The 26,187-nt window shown below is 60.3% G+C and overlaps 1 protein-coding gene across 6 annotated transcripts; it reads right to left on the reverse strand.

The window, feature by feature from the left end:
* Positions 1-181: 181 nt before the first annotated feature.
* SCRIB (scribble planar cell polarity protein) lies at positions 182-25,635 on the reverse strand. Of its 6 annotated transcripts, XM_064268179.1 has the most exons (38): positions 25,457-25,635; positions 24,334-24,451; positions 24,159-24,237; positions 23,974-24,063; positions 23,804-23,860; positions 23,645-23,708; positions 23,483-23,557; positions 23,254-23,398; positions 21,114-21,232; positions 19,702-19,901; positions 19,438-19,604; positions 19,237-19,367; positions 19,017-19,142; positions 18,475-18,642; positions 17,854-18,192; positions 16,992-17,054; positions 16,505-16,594; positions 15,633-15,710; positions 14,804-15,133; positions 14,613-14,693; positions 14,278-14,529; positions 13,687-13,797; positions 13,408-13,584; positions 13,210-13,326; positions 12,688-12,876; positions 5,540-5,650; positions 5,407-5,463; positions 5,070-5,144; positions 3,359-3,421; positions 2,408-2,515; positions 2,143-2,302; positions 1,918-2,065; positions 1,618-1,803; positions 1,357-1,499; positions 1,226-1,263; positions 1,020-1,094; positions 672-723; positions 182-593 (listed from the first exon to the last, which is right to left on the reverse strand). In XM_064268179.1, the coding sequence occupies exons 1-38, from the start codon at positions 25,613-25,615 to the stop codon at positions 448-450; spliced, it is 4,887 nt and encodes a 1,628-aa protein (XP_064124249.1). In that variant the 5' UTR covers positions 25,616-25,635; the 3' UTR covers positions 182-447. The 6 variants fall into 6 exon arrangements, 5 of the variants coding, with proteins under 5 accessions (XP_064124249.1, XP_064124245.1, XP_064124247.1 ...); XM_064268175.1 differs by lacking the exon at positions 1,020-1,094; XM_064268176.1 differs by lacking the exon at positions 1,020-1,094 and having other exon boundaries at positions 454-593; positions 1,159-1,263.
* Positions 25,636-26,187: the final 552 nt, after the last annotated feature.

The raw sequence follows: 26,187 nt of genomic DNA on the forward strand, positions 1-26,187 counted from the left end.
TGTAGGCAGGCCAAGCAGTCCCTCTCTGACCTGACCTGGCCCAGCCCAGCCCAGAGTCAAGTGCAGGGCAAATTGGGTCAGGCAGACCAGGGCAGTCAGTGGCCCCCAAATCTCTGCCAGCCCCAGGCTTAAAGGGGCAGAGGTTTGGTCTTGGTGGGTGGGGGGACAGACAGGCAGGGGGTAAAACGTAGTCAACTTTATTCTCCTTAAACCACAAAATAGAGTCTTTGGTTGTACAAACATCACTAGTTACAGTCTCGCCAGAAGAGGTCCCGGCTTGGGAGGGGGAGTTAGTCAGAGGCCAGAACTCCTGAAGGGTCTCTTTAAAACGCTAACACCCAGGTTAAAAGACTCGGGGCAAGGGTGGTGTTGGGAGCTGGCAGAACCCCCACCCCAAGTCGGGGAGGCCTGCCCTGGACAGGCGAGGCCCACAGTGGCCTGACCCCTCTAGGAAGGCACGGGGCCCAGGCCGCGGCGTCCCGGCCGCAAGGGGCGGCGGCTACTGCAAAGGGTCACCTCCTCAGGGCCGGAGGCACCGGACGAGGGTCTGCCCAGAAGCACCAGGGCCACCTCTCCGTCCTCCTCCTGTGGACCTGTGAGGTGGGGGAAGGGTGAGCTGTAGGCATCTGAGCACACCTGGAGCTCACCCCGTCTCCCACCTCCCAACTCACCGGGGCTCGGAGACTTTTCCAGAGACCTCAGCTCCTCAGCAAAACCCGGGGACTGAGACAACGAGAGAAGAGTTTGGTGAGGCCAGGGCGCAGAACCACCTGCAACTACTACCCACCTTGAGCTGGGGCCTGGGGTCCATCTGAGGCCCCACAGAGTCTGGGTAGGGTCTGGGCAGAGCCCAGGGCTCAGGACCCACCCTCAGGAAGGACAGGAGGTGGTGGAAGCCTCCACAACCATGGAGCAGAGGAAACAGCAAGGTGGGGGCCCCACTGGTGGAAGGGGCAGGCTGTGACAGGACAGAAGAGGGGCAAGAGTGTGGTGCCAGGCCCATGTGCGGTGGGCGGTACCTGGATTTCATAGACAGGTCTGGAAGAAGGGAGGGCTGCAAACACCCTGTAGTCAAACTTCTTTCCAGACAAGAGCTTGAAAGGACAGCATGAAGAAGGAGATGGGAAAGTGAGAGAAACAGGAGGGCTTGGTCCCCACCATGAGAGTGCGAGGAAGAGGAGGGGAGGGCCGTCCCACCACGGCCAAGGCTACCGGGGCGTCTCACCAGCCGTCCAGGGGAGCTGCTGGTCTGAAGGCCGAGGTCTGGGAGACAAGAAGCAGGCGCTGGGGGACATCCGTGTTGCCAGACAGGCCCTCAGCCTCCCCTCCTTTTCTTCCCCCGCCCCCTCCACAGACCTTCCAAGGGGGTGGGTGAGGGGGTGGGTGCAGGCGAGGGAGCTTCAGCCAGCCGCTCCAGGGGCCCACGCTTGCCCCGGCCCTCTTGGGACTTGCTGAGAACCATCTGTGCACGGAGAGCATCCTGCTCCAGAGACTTCATTCTGCGGAGACCAGCAGGCGGGGCTAGATGGTGCGGGTGGGCGTGACTGAACGGTGAGGTGGGCGTGGCTGGTATGGGTGGGCGGGGCTGGTCGGAGCAGGGCGGGGCCAGGGCCTCACCTGGCCGCCCTCCACAGCGCGCGCTTCTCTGCCTCCAGGGCCCGGCGCTCGGCGGGGGACAGGGCCCGCTCAGGTATAGGCAGTTCCGGGCTCTGCACCCGCAGCCGCTCCTGATGGCGCCGCTCAGCCTTGGCTGTCCGCACAGGGGCGCTGCCTCCCAGGGATGGAGGGGACGCTGAGCTGAGCCTGGGGAAGGGGACAGGACAGGAGGAGCCTGGCTGGCTATGGGCGGCAGGGCACGTCAGGTGTCAGAGATAGTGTGGGTCACGCGGGGACCAGCGAGCTGGGACAGCCCCTCACCCTTCTGCAGGGCCCGGGCCGGCCCAGGGCGGCTCCTCCTCCTGCCCGTCCAGGGCCTCCCCGTCCAGGGCGACCCCTGTTTCCGGCTCCCCGGTAGTGGCGGCCTCCTCGCGCAGCACCTGCGCCCTCTTCTGCTGCAGCTTGCGGGCTGGGGGGACGTTAAGGGGGGCTCAGCCCGGCCGGCCCCGCCCCCCGCTCCCACCCCGCCCCCGCCACCCCACTCACCCTCCTCCTCCTGCATCTTGCGCAGGTCATCGGCGCCCACCAGGGACACGCGCTTGGGCGGGCCCTCTGCCTGGGGCACCCGCACCTCCAGCTCGAAGTACTTCTGCCGCTCGCGAAAGGACAGCTGCTCCGGGGAGGCCGCGGGCCCGGGTGTGGAGGGCTGGGAGGAGTGGGCACTGAGACGTGGCCGGCTGGGCCCCTTAGGGCTGGTGTCAGGGTGGGGCCCACACCCGGGCCGGAGAGGCCCTCAGCCGCCCCTACATACCTGGGCTGAGGCATCATCAGGGGGGTGCGTGATGGGCACGGCGGCGAAGGTCCGGTAGGCTTGCTTCACGTTGGCCGGCAGCTCGTCTGGGGAGGGCGGGGATGGCGGCTGGGGGACCAGGTGTGCGTGAGTGGTCCTGCTGGCGGGTGCTGCCATCCCCCGCTGCCAGCTGTCTCCGCTCAGCTAGGGCACTGGAGCCTGCCACCCCTCTGACCTCCATTCACTGTCCTACAAGGACCAAGCTGGCCCTGCCTACTAGCTGAGTGCACTCACAGAACCGGGGCCACCTCTGCCCCTGTGGGTTGGGGAGCCCTCGGGCCAGGCCTGAGGCAGTGGCAGGACACCCGTGGTTTGGTCTGCTGGGGGCAGGGGCAGAGAGCCACAAGGGAGAGATCTAGGGTTCAGATGGGGGGTGGGGGAGGAAAAGATAGAGAAGGAGCTGCAGTGGGTGCCCAAGTTGGAGGGCAGGGGCCAGGTCTGCATTGCTGGAACCTACTCCCATACTACAATGCAGCAGGGACCCAGAGCCTGGCTCCACTCCACACAGCAGAACCAGGCGGGGTGGTGGGGGAGCAGCTGGGGCCTGAAGGAGTACAGCGAGGAACTCAGGACAGAAGTGTGGGGTGAGATGGGCGGGCAGGGAAGAGTAGCCAACAAATGCCCTAGATGTGCCTGTGTGGTGTTGGGGCTCGGGCCTCCTGGGGTTCTCAGGGCTGCAACTCCTCTAGGTACAGGGCCCTCCCCCACCCCACCAGGCAAGCTCCAGTCAGGAAAGTGTCCATAAGCTGTGCCCTCAGACAAGACTCCGTGTTATCCAAGGAGGTGGCTGGAGAGGCCCGAGTCAGCCCTGACGGTGATGGGTAGCAGCTGGAAGGGAGGCCTCGGAGAACTGCACCCAGCCCCCGCCACTGTCCTCCCCATCTGTGGGCACCCTTGTCCCAGGACACTCACCTGCTGGCTGCCAGGAAAGCAGGGGGCCTCATCGGTCCAAGTTCCAGTGACCCCTGATGGCACCTGCAGAAAAGGGGCAGCCAGTGGGCAAGGGCCAGGTAGGGCTGGTGACCTGGGAAATAGGGAGGTGGAGCTCCCAGCTGCCAGGTGGGTGCTTGCCTGGGCCATCCAAGGCTAGTCCTCACCTCCCCCACCTGACCCCAGCACGGGTACTGTCCCCAGGGAGGCTTGGACGACCACTTGGCCAGCACAAAGGGGTTCTCCCCAAAGGGGTGAGGCTTCGAGTCCACCAGGCTCTCCCCCTCCCCCCACAATGCTGGGGGATCCTGGCCCTTGGTTCTGCCCCCAGGCCTGGGCCGGGCAGCCAGGTTTCTGTCCATGGTGGTGGGCAGCAGTGGGCAGGGCTGTCCGGAGCTTCACAAGGAGAGAGGGAGACAGGACAGACCAAGACAAGTGAGGGAAGGTGGGCATCGGGAGGTGGGGCAGCAGGGAGAGGTTGACTGGAACCCTACCTGCACACCCCCAGGCTGTGCCTCCTGTGTGCTTCCAGCCTGTGGCCCCAAAGGTAGCCTCGGGCTCAAGGCCCCCCTCCCTGTGGGCCCCCGGAGCCAGCCAGGCCCCACGGCCTCTCAGCTCTCCAACGTCACAGCTGCTGCCCCTCCTGGGGGAGTCCCCCTCCTCAGCTTGGCCAGGCAGGGTCTGGGCCCCTCACCCTCACCCAGGGTGGCCACCTCACTCTCAGGAGGACAGCATCAGCAGCCCAGCCTGTGAGGCTCCTGCAGGCAGCTGGTGGGCGCACACGGGGAGGTTTATCTTTAGCTCTGAAAGGCCTCCTGCCAGCCCTGCCTATCACTGGCCTTCCACACCCTGCCAGCTGTCCAGGGCCCCGCCCCGGCCACCCTTGGCCTCGCAGCTGCTGCAGGCTGTCCAGGCTCATGCACCCCCAGCTCCACCAGGACACCATGGTTCTGGTGGCCTCAGCTGCCTCTACGCCAGCCCTCTGGGGCCCACCACCCCTTCCCGCAGCTCCAAGGCTGAGCTTGGCTCCATCCCCCAGCCTGTGGGGGAGCATGAGAGCGAGGATGGGGAGGGGCCAGGAGCGCCTTCAAAGGTCAGGCCTACCCCTCGCCAGGTGGACTCAGAAAGCCCCTACTTCCGTGCCCTGGGGTCCTCAGCTAACAGCTTGGCTCAGGGATTATGGGGGGCCGGGCCATGACAGGCTAGAAGGCCTGGGGCCTCGAGGAGCACGGGGACAGCCAGCCCAAGAAGCGGGCTTCTGACAGCCCCTAGCCCCTGCCCTGGGGCACCCAGACTTCACCTGGACCCTTGGGGGCTGCCCTGCTCCCACACAACCACACTCACTCCCAGGCCACTCTCATGGGGAGACCCTGCACTGGCTGGGCTTGGTCAGGGACCCAACCTGAGCCAACACCAAGCGGAGGGAGGGGGCTGGGCTCAGGTCCTGGGACCTGTCTTGCCACACTCTACATCCCTGTTCCTCGGCACACCCCTGGCCGCTCTGCTGCAGTGCCCCACCCCGCCAGGCTCCTGCAAGTGCCCAGTGGCGGGACCACCTGGCAGCCTGCTCCCCCACCAGACAGCCCTGTCCCTTGGTGTCAGGTAAACAGAACGCTAGGGCAGGGACACAGACTGATGGGACGGTGGGCAGAAGGGACAGAGGGCACGAGCCCGGCATCAGCCCAACACTGACCCTCTGCACGCTGCCACCGCTGGGCACTGCGGCCAGGGCACGGTAGTCCAGCTTCAGCGGCTCTGGGCTCCGGCCCTGGGGAAGCAGAACAGACAGTGCTGCAATGGTGTTGGCGAGGTGGGGGGAAGGCTGGGAGGGACAGCACTGCAGGGGACGCCTGTGGCTAGCAGAAGGCCCATACGTGGGAGGTGGGCTGTGCCCGTGGGGGCTGGGTACATGTGCACCCTGGGGTGCCTGGCCCTGTCTGCATGCTGCCCTATGGGTTTTGTCTACTCCGCAGCCCCCAGCAGAGAGAAGGCAGCCTGAGCTCACAGCCAGGGGATGGCCTGGCACTCACCGTGGCCTCTGTGGCCTCCAGCTCCCGTGGTGGGGTCTGTCTGGCCAGCTCCTTGTCCTGTGAGCAGAGCACACAAAGGTCAGGACTGAGGGCTGCGGGCTCCTGGCTCTGCCCAGCCACAGGCGACTCTGACCTTGCCAGGGCCCTCGGGGCTCAGCTCACGGTCAATGGAGGAGACACTCTCAAGGCTGTTCCGGCGGCCGATGCCTGCCACAAAAGGGTTGGCGATGACACCTGGGGACACCTGAGAAGAGGGAAGAGCAGCTGGGGGCAAGTCACGGTGCCACCCCACTGGGACGAGCCAGTGGTGTGTGCAGACCAGGGATTGACCTGGCCATGGCAGCCCCACAAAGGACTGTGGGCCGTGCTGGGTTCTGCAAGGCAGGGTGCCCAACGGCCCTGGACACAGTGTCATCATCCCAGGCTGTGTTCCCTGTCTGGGACATGAGGTGGCCGCAGTGCATGGCTCACAGGGCTGTTGTGGGCACAGGTTATGTCTGCTCGACTCCTGGCTCTGTGCCAGCACCCGAGGGGTCTGACCTGCGGCGGGGGCATAAGGGGGTAGGCGGACTGTCCAGGCACTCAGGGTGTAGACCGTACAAGAAGGATGGGGCACACGGACGGGCGGAGGGGAGTGGCGTATGCCCCTGCGGCCAGAGTGCCCTCCAAGGGGGGCTGTATCTGGAGCTTGTAGGTGAGAGCTAAGTACAGAGCTCTGAAACAAAAGCCGCGCTGTAAGAGAACGTCTGACCGCTTCTGAACCTAAAAGGCCTCCACCACCTCATCCAGACCCAGGCCTGGGAAGGGCAGAAGGGTCCAGGGAGAAAGGCCACCCTGCCGGTCCATCTTGGCAGGGCAGGGGGGCAGGGCTCCCGGGGTGTGAGGGTGTCATCTAGTCAAGAACTATGCTTGGGCTGTGAATGTCAAGGACAAGCACAGGCAGCAGGAATGCAGAGAACAGTTTCACTCCCAACCACCAAGTGACAGGAGGGAAGGGCTGGTGCAAGCCGCAGCAGGGGTGCGGGGGGGGGGTAGAAAAAGGGACGGAGGGAGGGGACAGGAATCAGACAGCAGTGGGCACCTGAGTGGGAGTGAGGAGCCCTAGAGGACAGACACTGTCAGTGTGGATGAAAAACAAACCCAGCTCCTTTTAAAAAAACACAGTGAAAATGATAAAGTGATGGGCAGTGGAGCCAGGCAGGGAGAGAACGCAAGGAGAGGAAGTCACTGCCCCCAGATCACACAGGGTTCAAGGTTACACAGGATGAGTGGCAACGTGGGACTCTAACAGGAGAAGGCATGATGCACAAAGATGCGACCGTCATACACTGGGCGCGCTGAACAAGTCAGCAGCTACATAGGTCAAGCAAAGACCACTAGAAATCTGGGAACTTGATAAATACACAGTTATAATGGCGGACTTAGACATGTCTCCTTCAGATTCTGACAAAGCTAGCAGGTTCAACAACGACAAAAGACAAGGCTCCTTCCTTCCCTTCTGCTTGAATACCTTAGTTAAAAAGCTACCAGGCAGACCCGCAAGGCAGGTACTGGTGGGCAGGGAGAACTGTCTCACACACACAGGGACCAGGCAGAGGTTAACTACAGTAAGGATGATTGGAGAAGGGCATTCTGGTACGGAAAGGGCTGGCCTGGGTGGGGAGGTATGGGTGGGAATGAGTGCTCTCCTGCAGTTATTAACAGACACAATGTGTGTACTCTGTCCACAGAGGGGTCTTGAAACCAGCCACACCTCACAGTAATAAGCACACCCAGTGCCCAGATCTTGGCGTCTAAACATCACTCTCTACTAAAAAGAGCAGTGGCTGACTCCAGGGCTGGGCAGGGAACGTACAAGATGACCTCAGAACACTCTGTGGCAGGAAGAGCATTCTAAGACCATGATCAGAGATCTGCGGCTCATGTCAAGTGACCAGAAGCCAGCCCGAGCCCCTTCTCACTGGCCAAGTCAGGGACAATGTGAGCATCAAAATGAATAACGATAGTAACAAATGACAACCCAGTGAATAAAATACAAATGCCCAAGTCCACACAGATGGGTAAGTAGGCGAACACATCAGTGAGAAGGGAAAGCTCTTCCTTACAGTTCAACAGCTGATAAATGCAGAAGGAACCACGGACGGGACCATCACCACTCAGCCCCCGCCAACAACTCACTGAACAAACACTGAAAGAGGCTGACACCAGCAGGTGGGAAGGTGATGAGGAAGGAGGTAGTGACATAATCTCACAGCACCTGCCACAAAATCCTTGTTAGTTACAAAGGGGAAAGAGCGACTTTGCAGTGGAGAAACCTGGCCGACGGCACCGTAGCCAAGTGATAAAGAGTGAGGTCATCAATAATAGGGAAGACACCATCCAGGCCTCCTGACGGGAGGTTCTGAGAAGACACAGTGTCACTTCTGTGATCATCCTGCCAAAACCACACACACTGAAACTTGTCATGAGGAAACGTCAGACAAACCCAAAGTGAGGGACGCTCTACACCACAACGGTCTCTGTCATCAAGCGTCAGGGTCCCGAAGGCCAAGACAGGAGGTGACGGAGTCATGCCACCTGAACCCAGTGTGGGGCCCCGGGCTGGACCCTTTAGCTATAGACGACGTCCTCAGGATAGCTGGTGACACTGGGACAGAGTTTAAGAGCTTCCTTGTCTTGTTCCTGCAATTCTTCTCTACACCTAAAACTGGGTATTTGCTTATACTTTTTAGAAATAATGGCAGGATAAATGAAGAGTTAATCACATCGGAGCCTACAAGATAAAGGGACAGAGATGGAAGTGAGACCTTTCATAAGCGCCCTGTTTTACAGTTTGGACTTTGCAACATGTAATTACCTTATTTTATAGTTTAGACTTTGCAGCCATGTAATCGTTTACATAATTAACAGAACTTAAAAAAAAAAAAAGCCATCTCTAAAAGCTGAAAGCAAATAAGTCTAACTATATGTCAAGTTGGTGGTATAACCATACAAAGAATTATTTCAATGACTTAAAAACACGGTATTTTCCCTGTGCATCCTAGGTAGACAAATCCTAGGGACAAAAAGGACCACAAACAAATCTTAAAACTGCAATGGTCTTTCTCTTGGTAATAATGTCGGTGCTGTTATTTGAAATCATTATGTAATTGTAACAATAACACAGGTGTAAGACTTTAAAAGTCAATAAAATCTGTAATCTTAAACATGAATTGAAAATAACAAACTCATCATTTTCCTTTTTCTAAAACGCCCACTCCCTAGCTCTAACCACTGCAGAGGTATGGAAGCAATGGCAACTCAGTAGGAATGAGCACCGCCCGCACACAACTATGGTCTCTAAACACCACTTCTTTGACCAAAGTCCAAAAGCTGGTTCCTTTAAAAGACCACTAAAATAAAGCCTTAGAAGTGCGATCAGGGAAAAAGGCGGCAAAAACATTACGCTCGAGAAGAGAGATATAACGGTAGAAAACAAAGGTAACAAAAGGAGGAATAGTTTCTATACCAAACATGTTGAAGAGCAAAGTGAAAAGGTTCTTGGAAAGTGATGTCATCCCAGAGTTGCTTAGGGATCCTGCTGTTGCTGGCGCTGACAGCGGATGCCTGCTGGGCTCTGCCCACTTTATTGAACCCTCTCAACAACCCTATGCAGGAGGCACTGCTATCATCGCATCTTAAAGACGAGGACACTGAGGTGCCAAGAAATAGAGCACTTGCCCAAGGCCCTACAGCAAGGTTTACGCCTATTAGCAAGGAAGCCACTATGTAGGCACCCTAGACAGGAACCAGGCCCAGAACAAAGAGCAGACAAGAGCTGAGAACACCTCCTCCCCGTGCTACAGACTGTTCCAGAGGGCTGCGACAGCCGACCCCTAAGCTGATACAGAAACTGGTTAGCTTGAGAAAAAGGAAACCACAGACTACAGATGGTGAACTCTAATGTCTACAGGGCCAGACAGGTTAACAGAGGAGCCCAGTGAGCCAGGTTTAAGAAAAACAGGAAGAAAAGCAGGGTGGTGGGAGGGGACTGTAACAAACTGAGAGCAATTCCCCCTGTACCACAGGGGGCTCGGAAACAGACAGTGGTCCTGTGGACTGAGAGGCCGGTGTGCCAGGGCAGCCAATTTGCTCTGAGAAGGCAGGAACCCAGGTATCTCCGTGAAGCAGCTGATTTGTAAGTGCCAGCTACACTGAACCACTGTGGGCTAAACCCCAGCCTCAACTTAGCACCTGCAGGTAAAAGCCAATAAACAGTCTCTAGAAAATTCAACACCCGTTTCAGGTAACAAGTCATACTAATTAGAAATAGAAACAGCTTTCCAAATGCAAAACCTGCTATGAAAGAATCCACAGAGCAATTATCAACATACATGAAAAAGCAGTCCCTCCAAAGTCGGGCTCGAGGCAAGGACACCGGCCACTCTTCAATGCACGTGGGAAGTACTAGCTAACCCGAGACTGGAACAGTATCTGAGAGATGAAATCCTGGACAGGGAGACCCACACCTCTGCCTCTTCAGACAGTGGGGCTTCTACCCAGAAAACTAAACACAAGAAATTTATTAGGATCTATCGGGAGTTCCTGGGTGACCCAAACAGTTAAGACACTTAGCTGCTAACCAAAAGGCTGGCAGTTCTAACACACCCAGAGGTGCCTCGGATGCAAGGCCTGGCAGTCTGCTTCTGACAAACCTGCACTGAGAGCCCTATGGCAGCTCTGCTCTGGCACACACACTGGCACCATGAATCGGGATCCACTTAACAGCAACTGGTTTGATTTAGGAGCTGCTAAAATTAATTTAAAAAAAACAAAGAGCAACCTGTAAATGTACTTGGAACAAGCTCATTCACACTAGAAATGAAGTTCTACAAAAATAATCCCAGTGTCCTAGCCTGGGCTTGTCATGGAACTCGGCAGATTCATTTACACGACAAAACGTATGAAAACAGACAGAGACTTGAAAAGAAGAAAAGCAAACGACTTGGCCTGTTAGGTATCAAATCATACTACAGGCTCTTCCCCAGTCATATTTTGAGTGCCTTCCAACCTGGGGGTTCATGTTCTGGCACTTTATCAACGTTCCACTCCTGTTCATACGGTTTTCACTGGCTAGTTCTTTTCAAAAGTAGGCTGCCAGGTCCTTCCTCCTGGTCTGTCTTAGTCCGGAAGCTCAGCTGAAACCTGTCCGTCATGGGTGACCCTGCTGGTATGTGAACACCGCGGCATAGCTTCCAGCATCACAGCAACTCGCAAGCCCCCACAGTACGACAAATTGACAGACGTGTGGGGGGAAACTACAGTATTTAAGGTGGTGTGGCATTGGGCCCAGGTCTAGAAAAAAAGCTGGGAATAGGTGAGAATTCAACACACAACAGAGGTAACATTCTTCCCCAAAAGGGGAAACTGACAGACTCTCCAATAAATGGTGTGTGGACAACTATACACATTTACCTGGGAAAGAAAATTCTAGGTGAATTCCAGAGCTACATTACTTTTTAAGTTAAAAGATTAGACAAAAAAAGACAATATTTTATAATCTTGCAATAAGAAAGGTTTTCCTAAGCAAAAATCCAAACCCAGAAGTCACTTAACACAACAAAATTTAACTTGTAAAAAACTTAAATTTTGTAAACCTTAAGACACCATTTCAAAAGGGTAAAAGGTAAGTGACAGACTGAGAAAAAAGCCCACCTGCGCCCTATGTAACAGAGGATGGACACCTGTGCAAGAAAAGAGCACATGTATGTCCTGAGAGATAGGGGGCTGCAGAGTGGGAGGTGTGGGACCACAGGAAAGGACAGGCTTCTGACCAGCAACAGGCGTGCCAGACGTCATTCCCACCTGTCAGGTGAGACGGAAACACATTTTTACAACCCCGGGGGAGGACACAGGGAGAATGATGCAGGCTCCGTTCCCCGCAGGCTGAGTGGTGCTGCAATGTGGCCACATTGACTGTGGCTGTCTCCTGACACAGCCAGAATCCCGCCAGGAACAGTTCTTGCAGCACCCTCTGTGCCTGCACCAGCTGTGCGAGTACACGCTCAGGACTGCAGTGGTGAGCTGGACGTGCCACATGGCACGTGTCCACAGCCAGCACGGCAGGCCCCTGCAGTGGTCACACACGGGAAGGGAAGGTGCAAGCAGAACACCTGGGCACCACTGCACTGCTCACCAAGGGCAAGGCCAGGAGTGCATCCACCCACAGAGGACGTGGGCACACCCAGCACTGGCTGAACAAGGACACGCTCACATACACGCTCTAAGGTGTTTGAACGCTTCACAGGAACCACGAATTTGTTCTCCCTCTCTCTGAATAAAAAGCTTTAAGATACATAAATATGTTAAATAAAACATCTCTGATTCATACTTTGAAAAGATAAACACAAGGTAAAACCCTCTCTCCGTCACATGTTTGTCAACGTGTTGTACTGAGGTGGCTTGCATGTTGCTGTGATGCTGGAAGCTATGCTACCGGTATGTCAAATGCCAGCAGGCTCATCTATGGTGACCACGTTTTGGCACAGCTCCCAGACTAAGACAAACCAGAAAGAAGGGCCTGTAAATGTACTTTCAAAAATTAACCAATGAAAACCTTATGGATAACCACACTGATGAATAACATCACGATAAATGGAGAAAAACTGAAGTCGTCAAGAATTTCGTCGTATTTGGCTTGACGATCAACGTCCATGGAAGCCGCAGTCGAGAAATCAAACAACGTACTGCTTTGGGCAAATATACTGCAAAAGATCTCTTTTACATCCTAAAAAGTAAAGATGTCATTTTGATGACTAAGATGCTCCCGACTGACCCAAGCCGTGGTCTTTTCAATCGCCTCACATGCATGCAGAGACTTGACAACGAAAAAGGAGAACAGAAAATGAATTGATGCATCTGAACTGTGGTGTTGATAAAGAACGGTGGAATACAGCCAGAAAGAACAAATTAGTCTTATAAGGATTAAAACTAAAACGTTCCTCAAAAATCAGGATGGCAAGATCTGGTCTGCTTGCCTTGGGCCCATCATCAGGAACGGGCTGATCGGCTTGTGCTGCGGACAGTGCTCCCTGCCATGACGGGTCCTGCTTCCATCTCGGGACCCGTGTCGCGCTGTACTGGCCCCACCACACAATCCTGCCCACGCTCCTCGCTCTCCCTAGGCCAGCACTGCAGACAAGGTGGGATGACCCCACATGCAGTTGGGCCCTCCAGGCTTCCCCACACACTCTTTGGGGGAGGGTCCCAGGACCTGGGCGGGGGCAGGGGTGGAGCACTGACCTCCAAAGCAGTGGCGGTGCTGGTGTCGAAGCCGTCGCAGACGAGCACGGTGAGGGTGTCGCCCACGCTACGCAGCAGCTGCACGGCCTCGGAGTGCGTCAGGCCCAGCAGGCTCTGCTGGTTTACCTCCAGCAGTCGCAGCCCCACCCGCAGCCGGCCGTCCCGGCCTGCTGCCCCCGTGGGGCTCACCTGCAGAGAGGCACGGCATGGGGCACGCAGGAGACCGGGTACCTGGCACCCACCATCCAGCACTTGTCTCCTGACACCCACCTCCTGCCCAGCACCCACCTCTCAGCACCCAGTGTTCGCCTCCCAGTGCCCAACTCCCACCTCCTAGCACTTGGTGCCCACCTCCCAGTGCCCATCTCAGCACCCACGTCACAGCCCCTCGCACCTGTCTCCCTAGTGCCCAGCACCCACCTCCCAACGTCCTACACCTGTCTCCCCAGTGCCCAGCACCCACCTCCCAGTGTCCTGCACCTGTCTCCCCAGTGCCCAGCACCCAAATCTAAGGCAGCCCACCTTGGAGATGAAAACGCCCTCATCAGTGGGGTCACAGGGGTTCCCCGCGTGGCCCTTGGCACCCCCACGGATGCTGATCCCCAGCTTCTCCCCAGGGGCCTTCTGGATGCAGAGCTCCTGGCGGGACAGGCAGGGCTGGGGTTGGCGGCAGGTGTGGGCATGGCCCCTGACCACCCGTGGCTCCAGCCCGGTACTTACCCTCATGCCTGGGGGCGGTGGGTCCCTGCGCACGAGCAAGTGCAACTCGAGGCAGGGCCGGAGCAGGGCGCTGACCGCTTCCTGGTGTGTGGCTTCCCGCACATCCTGGCCGTTCACCGCCAGGATGCGGTCCCCGACCCGCAGGCCATTGCGCGCAGCCAGACCTCTTGGGAGCACCTGCAGAGAGAGGCAGGCTGGCGGGTGGGGCCTGCTATCCAGGCCGACCCGCACACAGCCTCCCTCCCTGTGCCCACCCAGGTGCTGCCGTATTCCCTCTACCTTGGAAATGAACACACCCGGCTCCTGGACGCCAAACGGGTGGCTCGAATGATCAGAACCCCCAACGATGCTGAGCCCCAGTGGGCCCCCTGCTCTGGGCAGCCGGATCTCCTGGGGACACGGAGACGGAGAAGACTTCAGGGGCTGTGTCACTGTCCATAAGGACCCACGTCGAGAGAAAGCATGGCAGGAAGGATGCTCCCCCAGCCACAAGAACCCTAAGGACACAGCCTGGAGGAGGCTAGCATCCACCCCAGAACCCAGGGCCGTGATGCGGGACGCACGGCCAGTTGTTAGGGATGTGAGATGGGGGCAGGGCCCAACTGACATCTTGCCGCCTTGGCAGTGGACTCCAGCCACGGCCTCACTGACCACAGCCAAGTGACCAGGTGGGGAGAATAGCAGAGAGAGTGCAAACTATCTGGGGGTGCATAGCGGGAAGCAGGGTGAGGACCACACCGGGAAGAGGCCAACTGGGAGGCAAAGCCAGCCAGAGAAGATAGGGCGCCCTCACCACAAGAATAGGGCCTGGGTGACCATGGCCCACGTCCTCAGAGCTGTAGAGGTGGGGGAAGTACAGAGAAGTCTCACCTCCACTGGATAGGGCCCCTCCAGGGCAGTGGCTAGCAGGCTGGGGGACAGTCTTGGTGGCCCAGCCTCCCCAGCAGTGGCAGTGGTTGGGATGGAGGCAGCAGCAGGGGGTGGTGGGGAGTGTGGGGGAGGGCTGGGGGACAGGGGAGCCCCAGCCTCCCGCTCCAGCAGCAGAGCGATGGTGGGTGAGGCTGCAGTGAGCAGGGACACAGCGTGGTCGTGCCGGGCCTCTGTCATGTCCACGCCATTGATCTGTGAGAGTGATGCCTGGTCAGGGGGCCCGCTGGGGTGGAGAGGGCGCTAGCCCACACCTCCCCCCAGCCCATCTCACTCACCGAGAGGACGCGGTCGCCAACCTGCAGGGTGCCTGCCCGGTGGGCAGCGCCACCCTCTGCAATGCGGGAAATGAAGATGCCCTGCAGGGGGGACCCCCGGTGAGGCCTGCACCTGACCCTGTCACTGCCACCCTTGGGGAGCCTGATGAGAGGCACCCACGCCCAGGCCCCGCTAGCTCCCGAGGCCTTACCGCATCGCCGGCCCGGTAGGGAGTGGAGCCTTTCCCACCGGCAATGCTGAAGCCCAGCCCCTTCTCGCTGCGCAGAAGGCAAGCAGCGTGGCGCTGGCGCAGGGGCCCCGAGGCCTCAGGCTGGGGCAGGGGCAGGGGCAAGCGCAGGCTGCCCCCTCGCCTCTCCCGCGGGCTGTAGTCATCCTCGGGTCGCAGAGGCGTGACCGTGACGGCGTTCTCGGGCTCCACCATCCGCTCCAATACTATCTCTCTATGCACAGTGGCCCCTGCCCCCCGCAGAGCCTCCACGGCCTCATGGTGCTCTGCGCTCTGCAGGGCCACGCCATTCACCTGTAGGGCAGGCAGGCCGTCACCCCACTCCACAAGGGAAGACCGAGGCTCCGGGCTCCGGCCCAGAAGCTCCTGGTGACTCCTGCTCTCCTGCCGACAGGTGCCGTGCAGTCCCAGGGCCAGGACACAAGCTGGCTGGGGAAGCTGACACCTGCCCACAGCACCCTGCTGGCCTGGGCCCAGTGTCCGCACATGCCCCTACCCGTATGAAGGGTACCCCCAGATGCTGGCCCTGGCTGCCCCGTGAGCTCCCAGCACACCTGGACGGCTGGATGCCAAGGGGCTCCAGCTCAGGGCTTGCCCAGACCTGTGAGAAGTTGGACCCCTTCTGGGCCAGCCCCCTCCAGACAGGCTCTACAGCAGCAGCGCTTCCGTGGCTCCCCACTGCAGGGGCTGCCTGAGCACCTCAGGACCTCATCAAGAGCCCAGCAGAGGAGTGGGTAGGGGTGAGAAAAAGCCGCCCTGAGCACAGCCCCCCAGGACGCTGCCCGAGGCTCACCTCCAGGAGCTTGTCCCCCACCCGGACTCCGGCCCGGGCCGCGGGGCCCTCCTCTGACACGCGGGAGATGAATACACCCTGCAGAGTACAGGTCCGAGATCAGGAGGCAGTGGGCCAGCCACCTCATGTCCTTAGATAAATTCACAGCAGCTGAAAAGCCTAGACACCACCAAGCCAAGGGAGAGACCCTGCTCCCAGCCCAGCCCTGACCCAGTCGTTCGCTGCCAAAGCTGCAGAGAACCGGCCCAGGTTTTGGTGTGTTGGGACTTGGGGGTCAGAGCCCCAGTCTCTACTGCCAGCCGTAGGGTGCAGGCCACTGTGCGGTCCCAAGGAACAGGGTACAGGAATGTGTGTGCCCCATGATGACTCCAAGGCAACAAATGAGTAAGGCCACGGGGGACTGCACGGACTCAGGTGCCTTTTACATTGTTCCCCAACATTAACCACATAGATGTCCCTGTGAGCTGCCCTGATGCTATGTGGGGAAGTGTCGGGCCCAGGCTGCCCATAGACTAGGAACATGTATGTTCACCTGGGGTCAGAGAACTTCAAAAACAAATAAAGCCATCAGAAAACAGTGCGTCGTGACTCCCATGGTGACCAGCACCTCTCGAAGCAGCGAAAAGCCCCCAGACAAGCAGGAAAAGGTACTGAGGACTGGGCAGAGGGGACAGGATGGGGGAGGGCAGGTGGGACTCAGGGCCGACAGGGACAGGACAGCATGGGGATGGGGCCGGGGGAAAACTGGGCGAGACGGGGACAGGACAGGGCAGCGTTGGATGGGGTGGGGGGAACAAGGTGACATGGGGACAAGAGAGGCAGCATGAGAATAGGAGGATATGGCGCGGGATGTGGGTAGCAGGGGCTCTCACCTCGTCATCTCCCTTGTAGGGACTGGAGCCCTTGCCCCCTGCAATGCTGATGCCCAGGCCCCCCGTCTGTCGCACAATGGTGAGCGTCAGCTAGAAACAAGCAAACACATGAGCATCCAGGTCTGCCCAGCAGGGGACGTGGGAGGAGCCAGTCCTCCCGGCAGCCAGGGCCCTGGTCAGGCCCTGCAGTCTGGAATTGGCCTGCCAGGGCCTGGTGAGGTCAGGGCGAGACCCAGAACAGGCAGCCAGGGCCCGGGAGCACAGGCTAGAGGGCTTGCCCGCCCCTGGTAGTGGAGGTCAGAGGCCACGCCCATGGTGGGAGGGCCTATGCCTCGTCTGCAGGCCTATGCCAGGGCAGCCCCAGAGGAGCAGCAGGCCAGTCTGCCCAGCGCCCTGGCACCCTCCCGGGAGGTGCCGTACAAGCAAAGGGAGGAAGGCGTGTGAGCCAGCAGCCCAGAGGCCAGCGAGAGCGGCGAGCGGTACAGACCTCCTCTTCCTCAATGCGGGCAGGCTCTATCAGCAGGTTATTGGCCTGGTCAAACGACACCCCCTGTTAGGACAGGACCAGCGAGGCATGCAGGTTAGCGCCACCACCACTGGCCCACCACCGCCCAGCCTGGCTGTGAGGCAAAGAAGAGAGAGCACACCAAGCCCCGCGGCCCCAGCACCCGCCCACCTGCACCACCCGCACCCTTGCCGGGGGTGTGCCCTGTGCTCCTTTGGCAGGTGTGAGGCCCTATGGACCCTCTGTGAAGGATAGGGGCCCAGACTAGGCTCGTTTGCTAGGAGATCTGCCACCCCCTTGGCACCTCCAAGGTTAACCCACAAGGTCTCCACCTGGACTAGCTCAACACAGCCCTACAGCATGGGGAACCCCAGGATCTTAAACACAGTGTGATCACAAACCACCTCAGGGCAGAAACCGCTGAAGTACCAGAAACACTGAGGAAGGGGGTGGCCCTCCGGACGCCCAGCCCCTGTAAGGGCCGGCAGATGGCCAGACCCTCAGGATGGGGCTAGAAAGCCAGCAGTTGTAGTTGGCCTCCGTGGGCGAGGTGGCCCAAGAGGCGTAGGAGCGAGGAGAACACAGCCCTTGTCAGCAGCTCTGGGACACCCTCAGCTCCTCTGGCCCTGTGATCCCCTTGCCAGCCAGCACCTCGGCAAACATGGACCCCATAGGGCCACCACCAGGAACAGCAAGTGAAGCTGACGTAGGGTGGCCTGTGCAGGCACTCGTGGCAGGCTGGTTGGGCCACTGCTGGGACCGCATGCTGGCTGTGGAAGCCAGACCTGCATCCTGCTCCCTGTGCTCAGTCCACGGGCAGCAAGGGCACAGGACTGGGACCCACCTTGACGGACGGTGCGGAGGCTGCGGCCTCCTCCTGGGCCTCTTCCTCAGGCTCCTCTTCCTCCTCAGCCTGAGAAGCCCAGGGCGCGTGGGGGCCGTTGTGCCAGCTGCCAGGCGCAGCCTGGCCCTCCCCGTCTGGCCGCATCCCCTGCAGCAGGGCCACAACTGCCTCCGGCTGCGGCAGCTTGGAGATCTTGAAGTGCTTCTTGTAGTGTGGCGTGTCCTTGCGGATCAGCCGTTGCCGCCCGCCCGGGAGGGGCCAGGGGGCCTCGAGCTGCCCCTCCTCGTCCTCACTGTTCATCTGTGGCAACACTGTGTCCTCTGCGAAGTGCACTGTAGGCTGTGGGTGTGCGTGAGGAGGACGACCACCCAGCACGCCCCCAGCCCCACCTTCTCCAGGGCCACGGGAGCGCTGTGAGGTCGGGCATTCTAGGTGGTTCCCGGAAAGCCCCACAGAGCAGCGCCAGGCAGGAGACAGAGGTTCCCCGGGGGGTTCCATGCCATGACAAGCCCCGAGTGGTACAGATGGCTTTGAGGGAGGACAGACCACCCGATCCCTCCCAGCAGGGCCCTGCTCCTGCCTCCAGCCTCAGCCTCCCAGCGTCCCCCGGTCTGTCCTTACCTCCTCGTAAGCCTCCTCTGTGTCCTCCTCTGGGCTGGCTGGAGTGGTCTCCTGCTGGTCCAAGTCCTCTTCCTCAGCCGGCGGGCTCTCAGGCTCCCCTGCGGAGCCAGTGCTGGCGGATGGGTGCGAGGCTTCGCTCAGCCCAGACTCAGTGCTCAGCCTCTTCTCCTGAGGTGGGGCAGTGGAGTCAGCCACAGCACCTACCCATTGCAAATGATGCCACCCCATCGCAGAAGGCCCCCACCTGGGGTGCCCTACCCTGGCCCCTCCCATGCTTGGCTATCGTCTGACCTTACCTGCTGCTCTGCACCAACCAGCTTTAGTCAGAGCATGCGAGTCCCCTGTGCTCCCCTGTACAACCCCAATCCCCTGCTTAACGGGCACTCCATCTCGCCTCTCCCGCTCCAGCCCTGCCCTCGCCAACCCTCGCAGCCCCCACCCACGGCCCCGCCAACCCTCATGGCCCCCACCCATGGCCCCACCAACCCTCACGGCCCCCACCCACACAGGCCACAGCACCCCAACCACGTGCCCACAGGCACCTCCTCGGTGGGCGAGGGTGGCTCAGGGCCTGGCTTGCAAGTGGGGACCTCTCCCCGACGCTCCTCAATGCCCCTCTTCATCACCTTCAGCTCGCTGGGGTGAGGCGTGGCACGGCGCTGCAGGCCCTGGAGGGGTGACGGGGTGAGGGGCAGGGGCAGGGCAGGGGTCAGATAGGGTGGCAGAGGTGCCCCGCCCGGGGTCCCCATCCCACCCCCATACTCGCGTCTCAGAAGCGGCCTCCTCAGCATCCTCGTCGCCCACGGGGGCCTCCAAGAACTGGATGACGCTGACACGGCTCAGTGGGGCATCGCTCCAGTCCTCTGAGGGGCTGCTCTGCTGCCCCGGATCCTCTGTGGGAGACTAGTGTCAGGCTGCTGCGCCCCCGCCTAGGCTGTGCCCAACCTGGATGCTGACACCTACCAAGGCCAGGTGAGGGCTGCTGGGGCAGCAAGTAGCAGGTGAGCACCTTCTCGCCTGTCTGGACGTCATCCTCCGTCTGGAAGCGCAGCATGGGCTGTGCCTGGTTCTCCGCCAGCCACAGGGCCTTGAGATTGAGGTGGGTGAGTGCGAAGGGCAGACTCTGCAGCCTATGGTGGGCAGGCGGGCAGGAACGGTCAGTGGGGAAGGGCCGGGCCCAGGCGGGCCATGCGGTGGTAGTAAGCAGGGTGCGCAGCAGGTGCTCACCGGTTCCCGGCCACATCCAGCACATGCAGCTCAGCCGTGTGGGCAAGCTCAGGGGGCAGGACGGCCAAGCGGTTGTCCCTCAAAGAGAGCACGCTGAGCGCCGCACAGCCGCCTATCTCAGGCGGCAGCCCCTCCAGGCGGTTCCGGTCTGCATTGAGGTTGGTCAGCTTGGTCAGCTTTCCCAAAGATCTAGGCAGGGTCTGATTGAGAAAAGGCAGATGAAAGCTTCTCTAACTCTGACGGCTGCTCCCACCTCTGTCCCGCACCAACACGCCAAGCCAAGCGCAGCCAGAACAGCGGCCACCATTCCTGCATCTCCCAGTGTCCTGGCCGGAGCCCCTGAGGCCACGCCCATTGTCCCACTCTCCTTGCCCACGCCCCGGGAGCAACTGCAGCCGGCCATCTCTGCTGTGCCTGACCCCACTCCGCTGCGCCCTGCCTGCCTGGGGACACCCTTCCTGGGGTTCTGCAGCACTGGCTGCACTTCCCCTCTGCCCCCAAGAGGGTCCCCATACCCACTCTAGCATCAGGCATCACCTTCACAACCCTCCCCAAACCTTCTCCCTACCTCTACTCTCTGGCCTGACTGACTCCTTGGAAAAACAAATAGCCTCCAGCCTCCTAACTCATTCTCTCTAAACACAGGTTGACTCCTATCCCTGCCTCATCACTGACCTGCCCCTCACGCCCCATCACCAAGTTCTTCCTCCAACCTGCGAGGCCTCCCAGCCTGCCCCTCTAACCACCCATCCCAACTACACTTCTTGTCCAGTAAACTCCTTCCTGACAGACGGTTCTTAGCGCCACGTAGTCTCTGAGACGGGCCATCTCCACCTCTACACACACGTACCCATGCGCACACACAGTCACCTACACCGCAACACACAAGTGCACGCACTCACCTACACCTACAAACAAGAACACACACACCGTCACCTACATCTGCACGCTTATATCACACAAACATACCACCACACGCGTCTACACACACACAGCTGCACATGTGCTGGCAACCATGGAAACCTGCATGAGCACAACTGCATACCTACGTGTATGCGTAACTCCACGTGTACGTTTCCATGTGCTGGTTAGCATACACCGGCGTGACAACGTACGCTCCTGTAAACATACAGCCATACACATCTATAACTGCACAACGCACTCGCACACACACCTGTACCTGTTTTGGCGGACACAGGCACAGACACGTAGATCTGTGCTTACACACCTGCGTGCTCATGCCTGCACACGTTTCCACACACACATGCTTACCACCAGCACATGCCCACACGCATCACCAGCAGCCGTCACGTTCCCTCCAAGCTCTGGCCCTCCCGCCCTGTTCCAGCGCTCGCTCACTCCTGCCTGAGCTCCCTACCCCCTCTGCCGGGGCCCCCCGGGCTAGGCCCTACCGTCAGGAGGTTCTCAGTCAGGATCAGCTCAGACAAGTTCTCACAGTCCCCGATCGCCTCGGTCACCTCACACAGGCGGTTTTGGTCCACCTTCAGGATGGACAGCTGCTTCAACTGGCCTAGTGGTGGAGAGACACAGCTCAGAAGTAGGCGTGTGGAGACCGGGCACGTTCCTGGCCACCCGGCCAGCGACAAGGCTGCCACTGCTCCCCTAGCCTTAGACTACTCTCTCCTCCCGAGGGCCTACTCTCCCCTCCCGGGGGATTTCATGGCCTACTCCCTCCTCCTGAGGGGGTGCCCTTGGCCTACTCTCTCCTCCGGAGGGAGTCTCCTTGGTCTACTCTCCCCTCCCGACGGGATCTCCTTGCCCTACCCTCTCCGCCCGAGTGAATATCCATGGTCTACTCTCCCCTCCCGAGGGAGTCTTCTTGGCCTACTCTCCCTTCCCAAGCGGGTCTCCTTGGCCTAATCTCTCCTCCCGAGGGAGTCTTCTTGGTCTACTCTTCCTTCTTGAGGGGGTCTCCCTAGCCTACTCTCCCCTCTGGAGAGGATCTCCTTGCCCTACCCTCTCTGCCCAAGTGAATCTCCATGGTCTACTCTCCCCTCCCGAGGGAGTCTCCTTGGCCTACCCTCCCCTCCCGGGGGATCTCATGGCCTACTCTCTCCTCCCGAGGGGGTGCCGTTGGCCTACTCTCCTCTCCCGAGGGGGTCTCCTTGGTCTACTCTCCCCTCCCGAGGGAGTCTTCTTGGCCTACTCTCCCTTCCCAAGGGGGTCTCCTTGGCCTACTCTCTCCTCCCGAGAGAGTCTTCTTGGTCTACTCTCTCCTTTTGAGGGGGTCTCCCTAGACTACTCTCCCCTCCCGAGGGGATCTCCTTGGGCTACTCTCCCCTCCCAAGGGGGTCTCCTTGCCCTACTCTCTCCGCCCGAGTGAATCTCCATGGTCTACTCTCCCCTCCCGAGAGGGTCTCCTTGATCTACTCTCTTCCCTTCCGGTGGGTCTCCTTGGTCTACTCTCCCCTCCCAAAGGGGTCTCCTTGGTCTACTCTCCCCTCCCGGGGTGCCCCTGGCCTACTCTCTCCTCCCGAGGAAGTCTCCTTAGTCTACTCTCCTCTCCTGAGGGGGTCTCCCTGGCCTACTCTCCTCTCCCGAGGAGATGTCCCTGGCTTACTCTCCCCTCTCTATGGGGTCTTCTTGGCCTACTCTCTCCTCCCTGGGGGGTCTCCCTAGCCTACTCTCCCCTCCCGAGGGGGTCTCCCTAGCCTACTCTCCCCTCCCTAGGAGATCTTCTTGGCCTACTCTCCCCTCCCGAGGGGGTCTCCTTGGCCTATTCTCCTTTCCGAGGGGGTCTCCTTGGCCTACTCTCCCCTCCCTAGGGGATCCCCTTGGCCTACTCTCTCCTCCAGAAAAAGTCTCCTTGGCTTACTCTCCTTCTCTAGGCGATCTCCTTGACCTAATCTCTTTCTCTAGAAAATCTCCTTGGCCTACTTTTCCCTCCCGAGGGGGTCTCCTTGATCTACTCTCTTTTCCTGAGGGAGTCTCCTTGGTCTACTGTCCCCTCTCTAGGGGGTCTCCCTAGCCTACTCTCCCCTTCCGAAGGAATCTCCCTAGCCTAATTTCCATTCCCGAGGGGATCTCTCTGACCTAATCTCTCTTCCTGAAAGAGTCTCCTTGATCTACTTTCTCCTCCCGAGAGAGTCTCCTTGGTCTACTCTCCTCTTCCTAGGGGGTCTCGTTGGCCTACCCGCCCCTCCTGAGGGAGTCTCCTTGGCCTAATCTCCCCTCTCTAGGTGGTCTCCTTGGCCTACTTTCCTCTCCCGAGGGAGTCGCCTTGGTCTACTCTCTCCTCCCGAGAGGGTCTCCTTGGCCTACTCTCCCCTCCCAAGGGCATCTCCTTGGTCTATTCTTCCTCTCTAGGGGGTCTCCTTGGCCTATTCTCCCTTTCCTAGGGAGTCTCCCACCTAATTGAAGTCAGGAACCTTCTCCTCAGCACCATCTATTTAACCTCGACTCTAACACTGTACGTGCTCACCAACAAGATACCCCCAGGCCCACCCCAGGCAGGCCCTGCACTTCGCCCCAGGACCCACAAGTACTCTCCTGGTGCCCACCCACTAGTACACCCCCCTGGCTCGCACGCACCAATGCCGTCAGGTAGCCGCTGCAGCAGGTTCTGGGACAGCAGCAGGTCCGTGAGCAGTGCCAGCCCACCAAGCTCTGCAGGGAGCTCCTCCAACCGGTTCTCTGACACATCCAGGCACACGAGGCGCCGCAGGTTCCCGAGCTCCTAAGGGCCAGGTGTGAAGGGTCAGGTGGCAGCGGGCACAAGCGGGAAGGAGGGCCCAGGGATCACAGCTGTAACCACACTCACTGGGGGCAGTGCTGACAGCTGATTCCGGTCCAGCCACAGTTCTCGAAGGTTGGGCAAAGCCCCCAGGGTGTCAGGCTGCAAGGGTAGGTAGGGCAATGTGTATAACAGGGAAGAGGCCCTGCCCCAGTGGACCTACCCCCGGGCCTTGGCCCCACCCCGCACCAGCACTTCCAGGTCGTTGCCTCCAAGATCCAGCTGTTCCAGCTTGACCAGGAAGGACAGGGACCTGTGGGGAAGCAAAGCATGGCATGGCGTGGCAGGCGCCCCAAGACTCTGGGCCACACACCTGCCCGTGAGGTGATGGAGGGCCACGACACTCACGCAGGCAAGGACTTGAGCAGGTTCTCCCGGAGTTCCAAGGTGACCAGATTGGCGAGGCTGAAAAAGAAAAAGATGACGACAGGTGAACAAGAAAGACAGTGCTAACGATAGAGTACACAGAAGCGAGACAGCAAGGACAATGGTGGGGCCCAACCCAGGAGAGCACTCACTTGCCCACGTCCCCTGGCAGTGCCTGCAGGGACACGTCATTCAGGGCCAGGTGAGCCAGGCTGCGCAGCTGAGTGAAGCCGTCAGGGAGCCTGGGGAAAAAGCCAGGAGTGCCACCTCACACACTCAGACCAGAGCTACAGATCCCCCGCTGTGACCAAACCTCAGCCCTGCGCTTACTCCCCACCTGGACAGAGGATTCCCGCTGAAATCAGCAATCTCCAAGGCCTTACAAAACTTTATGCTTTCGGGGATTTCGGGGATGTCTACAACAGAGAAAAAGTTGGTTAAGAAAACGCCCCATCCCCAGGATTCTGCACCAGCCTCCCAGAACTCCACAGCCCATCCCCAGGGTTCTGCACCGTTCCGAGACACGTCCAGCTCCACCAACTGCATGAAGTTGGCCACCTCAGGAGGCAGGCGCTGGATCTCGTTGTCACTGAGGCCCAGTTTACGCAGGTTTAGCAGGCGGAAAAATGGCTGTACGGGCAAGAATGGGGTCAACAAAAGGGCCCCCCAACCGAGAGCTCTCCAGGGCAGAGACAAGCACCTGGACACGGCCCTGCAGACCACAGCTGCCTTCCTCTGGACCCCACAGGAACCTGGGGGCCCAGCTACAACACCCCAGTCTACAGCAGTCAGGACAGCAAAGCACACGCGCCCCGCAAAGTACCAGACTCAAAAACTCCTGCGATCTCTGGGCTACCCGGATAGATGCACGTGACCACTGCCTCACCCCAACACTGGCCTCACCCTTCCAAATCCCGGCTAGGGAGTGTCCTGATTTCAGGTGGGCAAGTACCCCCTTCCTGGGTCTGCTGCTTTACCATAGAGCTCCAGCCCCCATCATTGCCCCTGCCATGCAGCAAGCGAGCAGCCAGAGAAACCCAGTCGCTTGCCCAAACCTATAACAAAAACTTGGTAGCTAATCAACAACCAAAAAGTAGTAAAGACAACACAACACCCCAAACACTACAGTGACTGTGAGGCAGCACCATCATGCCTGGAACCCCGCCTTTTATGACACAGTGTCCCCAGCCGTCAGGCGCTTAAGATCCATCTCCGGGAAGGAAATCCTTTTATAAGCTCCTTCCCCAACGCTCCTCTGTCACGTCCCGAGATAAAGGACCTGCTGTCGTGAAGGGACAGCGCCTGTGTGCGAAGGGCTGCGGTGGGCAGACCTGCTGGGCAGGCACCGCAGGCCGAGAACAGCACGCGGGAGGCAGCTGGCGTCCACCTCCGTAGCGCCGAGCCCCCCAGCACCCATCGGCCAACCCGACCCGTCCCACTGCCGCCACGCCTGCAAGATCGGCGGGTCTCCTGCTGGTGTCCTACTCCTGCAGCCGGCTGCTACCTGGTACCGCCCAGGCGGCTCAGCCAGCCGGGAGGGTGGGGCGGGCGAGCGCGGCTCCGGCCGGCAGGAACCAGCAGGGCCGGCTGGGAGGCATCGGCGCCCCACCCGGCCGAGCAGGTGCCGCCGCTCACCTTGGGCAGCTCGCGCAGCTGGTTGGCGTCCAGGAGCAGCTCCTCCAGGCTGCGGCTGTAGCGGTAGATCTCCTCGGGCACGGCCTGCAGCGAGCAGTGCCGCCGGTCCACCGACTCCACGTGCCGGTTGCAGCGCCACAGCGGGATGCACTTGAGCATGGTGCGGGCGGGGGGGCGCGGGCGCGGGCCGGGGGGCGGGCGCGGGCTCGGGCCGGGGGGCGGGAGCGGGCGCGGGCTCGGGCCGGGGGGCGGGCGCGGGCGCGGGCTCGGGCCGGGGGGCGGGCGCGGGCGCGGGCTCGGGCCGGGGGGCGGGCGCGGGCGCGGGCTCGGGCCGGGGGGCGGGCGCGGGCGCGGGCTCGGGCCGGGGGGCGGGGCGCGGCCCGCATCAGCGGCGGGGGAGAGGCCCGGCCGCGCTCGGGACGCTCAGGGTCCGGACGCCGGCGGCCTAGGGCGCGCGGCCCGGTGGCGCTCAGACGCTGAGGAGGAGGCGGCGGCGGCGGTTCCGCATCCCGCCGGCCCACTCCGCTCTGCCCGCCCGCTTGTCGCTGTGCCGCAGCCGGAACCGCCGCCGCTGCCCGCCGGACTGCCCCGCCGACACCCGCCCGGCCGCGCGCAGCCCGCCGGGAAGCCGAGTCCCGCCCTCGCCAACCGTGCGCCGCGAGAACTGCAAGCCCCAGAAGGCACCGCGGCGGAGCCGCCTCTGGGGACCCGTCGCGGCCGCGCACAGCCTG

Source organism: Loxodonta africana, chromosome 14, assembly GCF_030014295.1.
Source record: "Loxodonta africana isolate mLoxAfr1 chromosome 14, mLoxAfr1.hap2, whole genome shotgun sequence".
NCBI classification, from domain to species: Eukaryota; Metazoa; Chordata; class Mammalia; order Proboscidea; family Elephantidae; genus Loxodonta; species Loxodonta africana.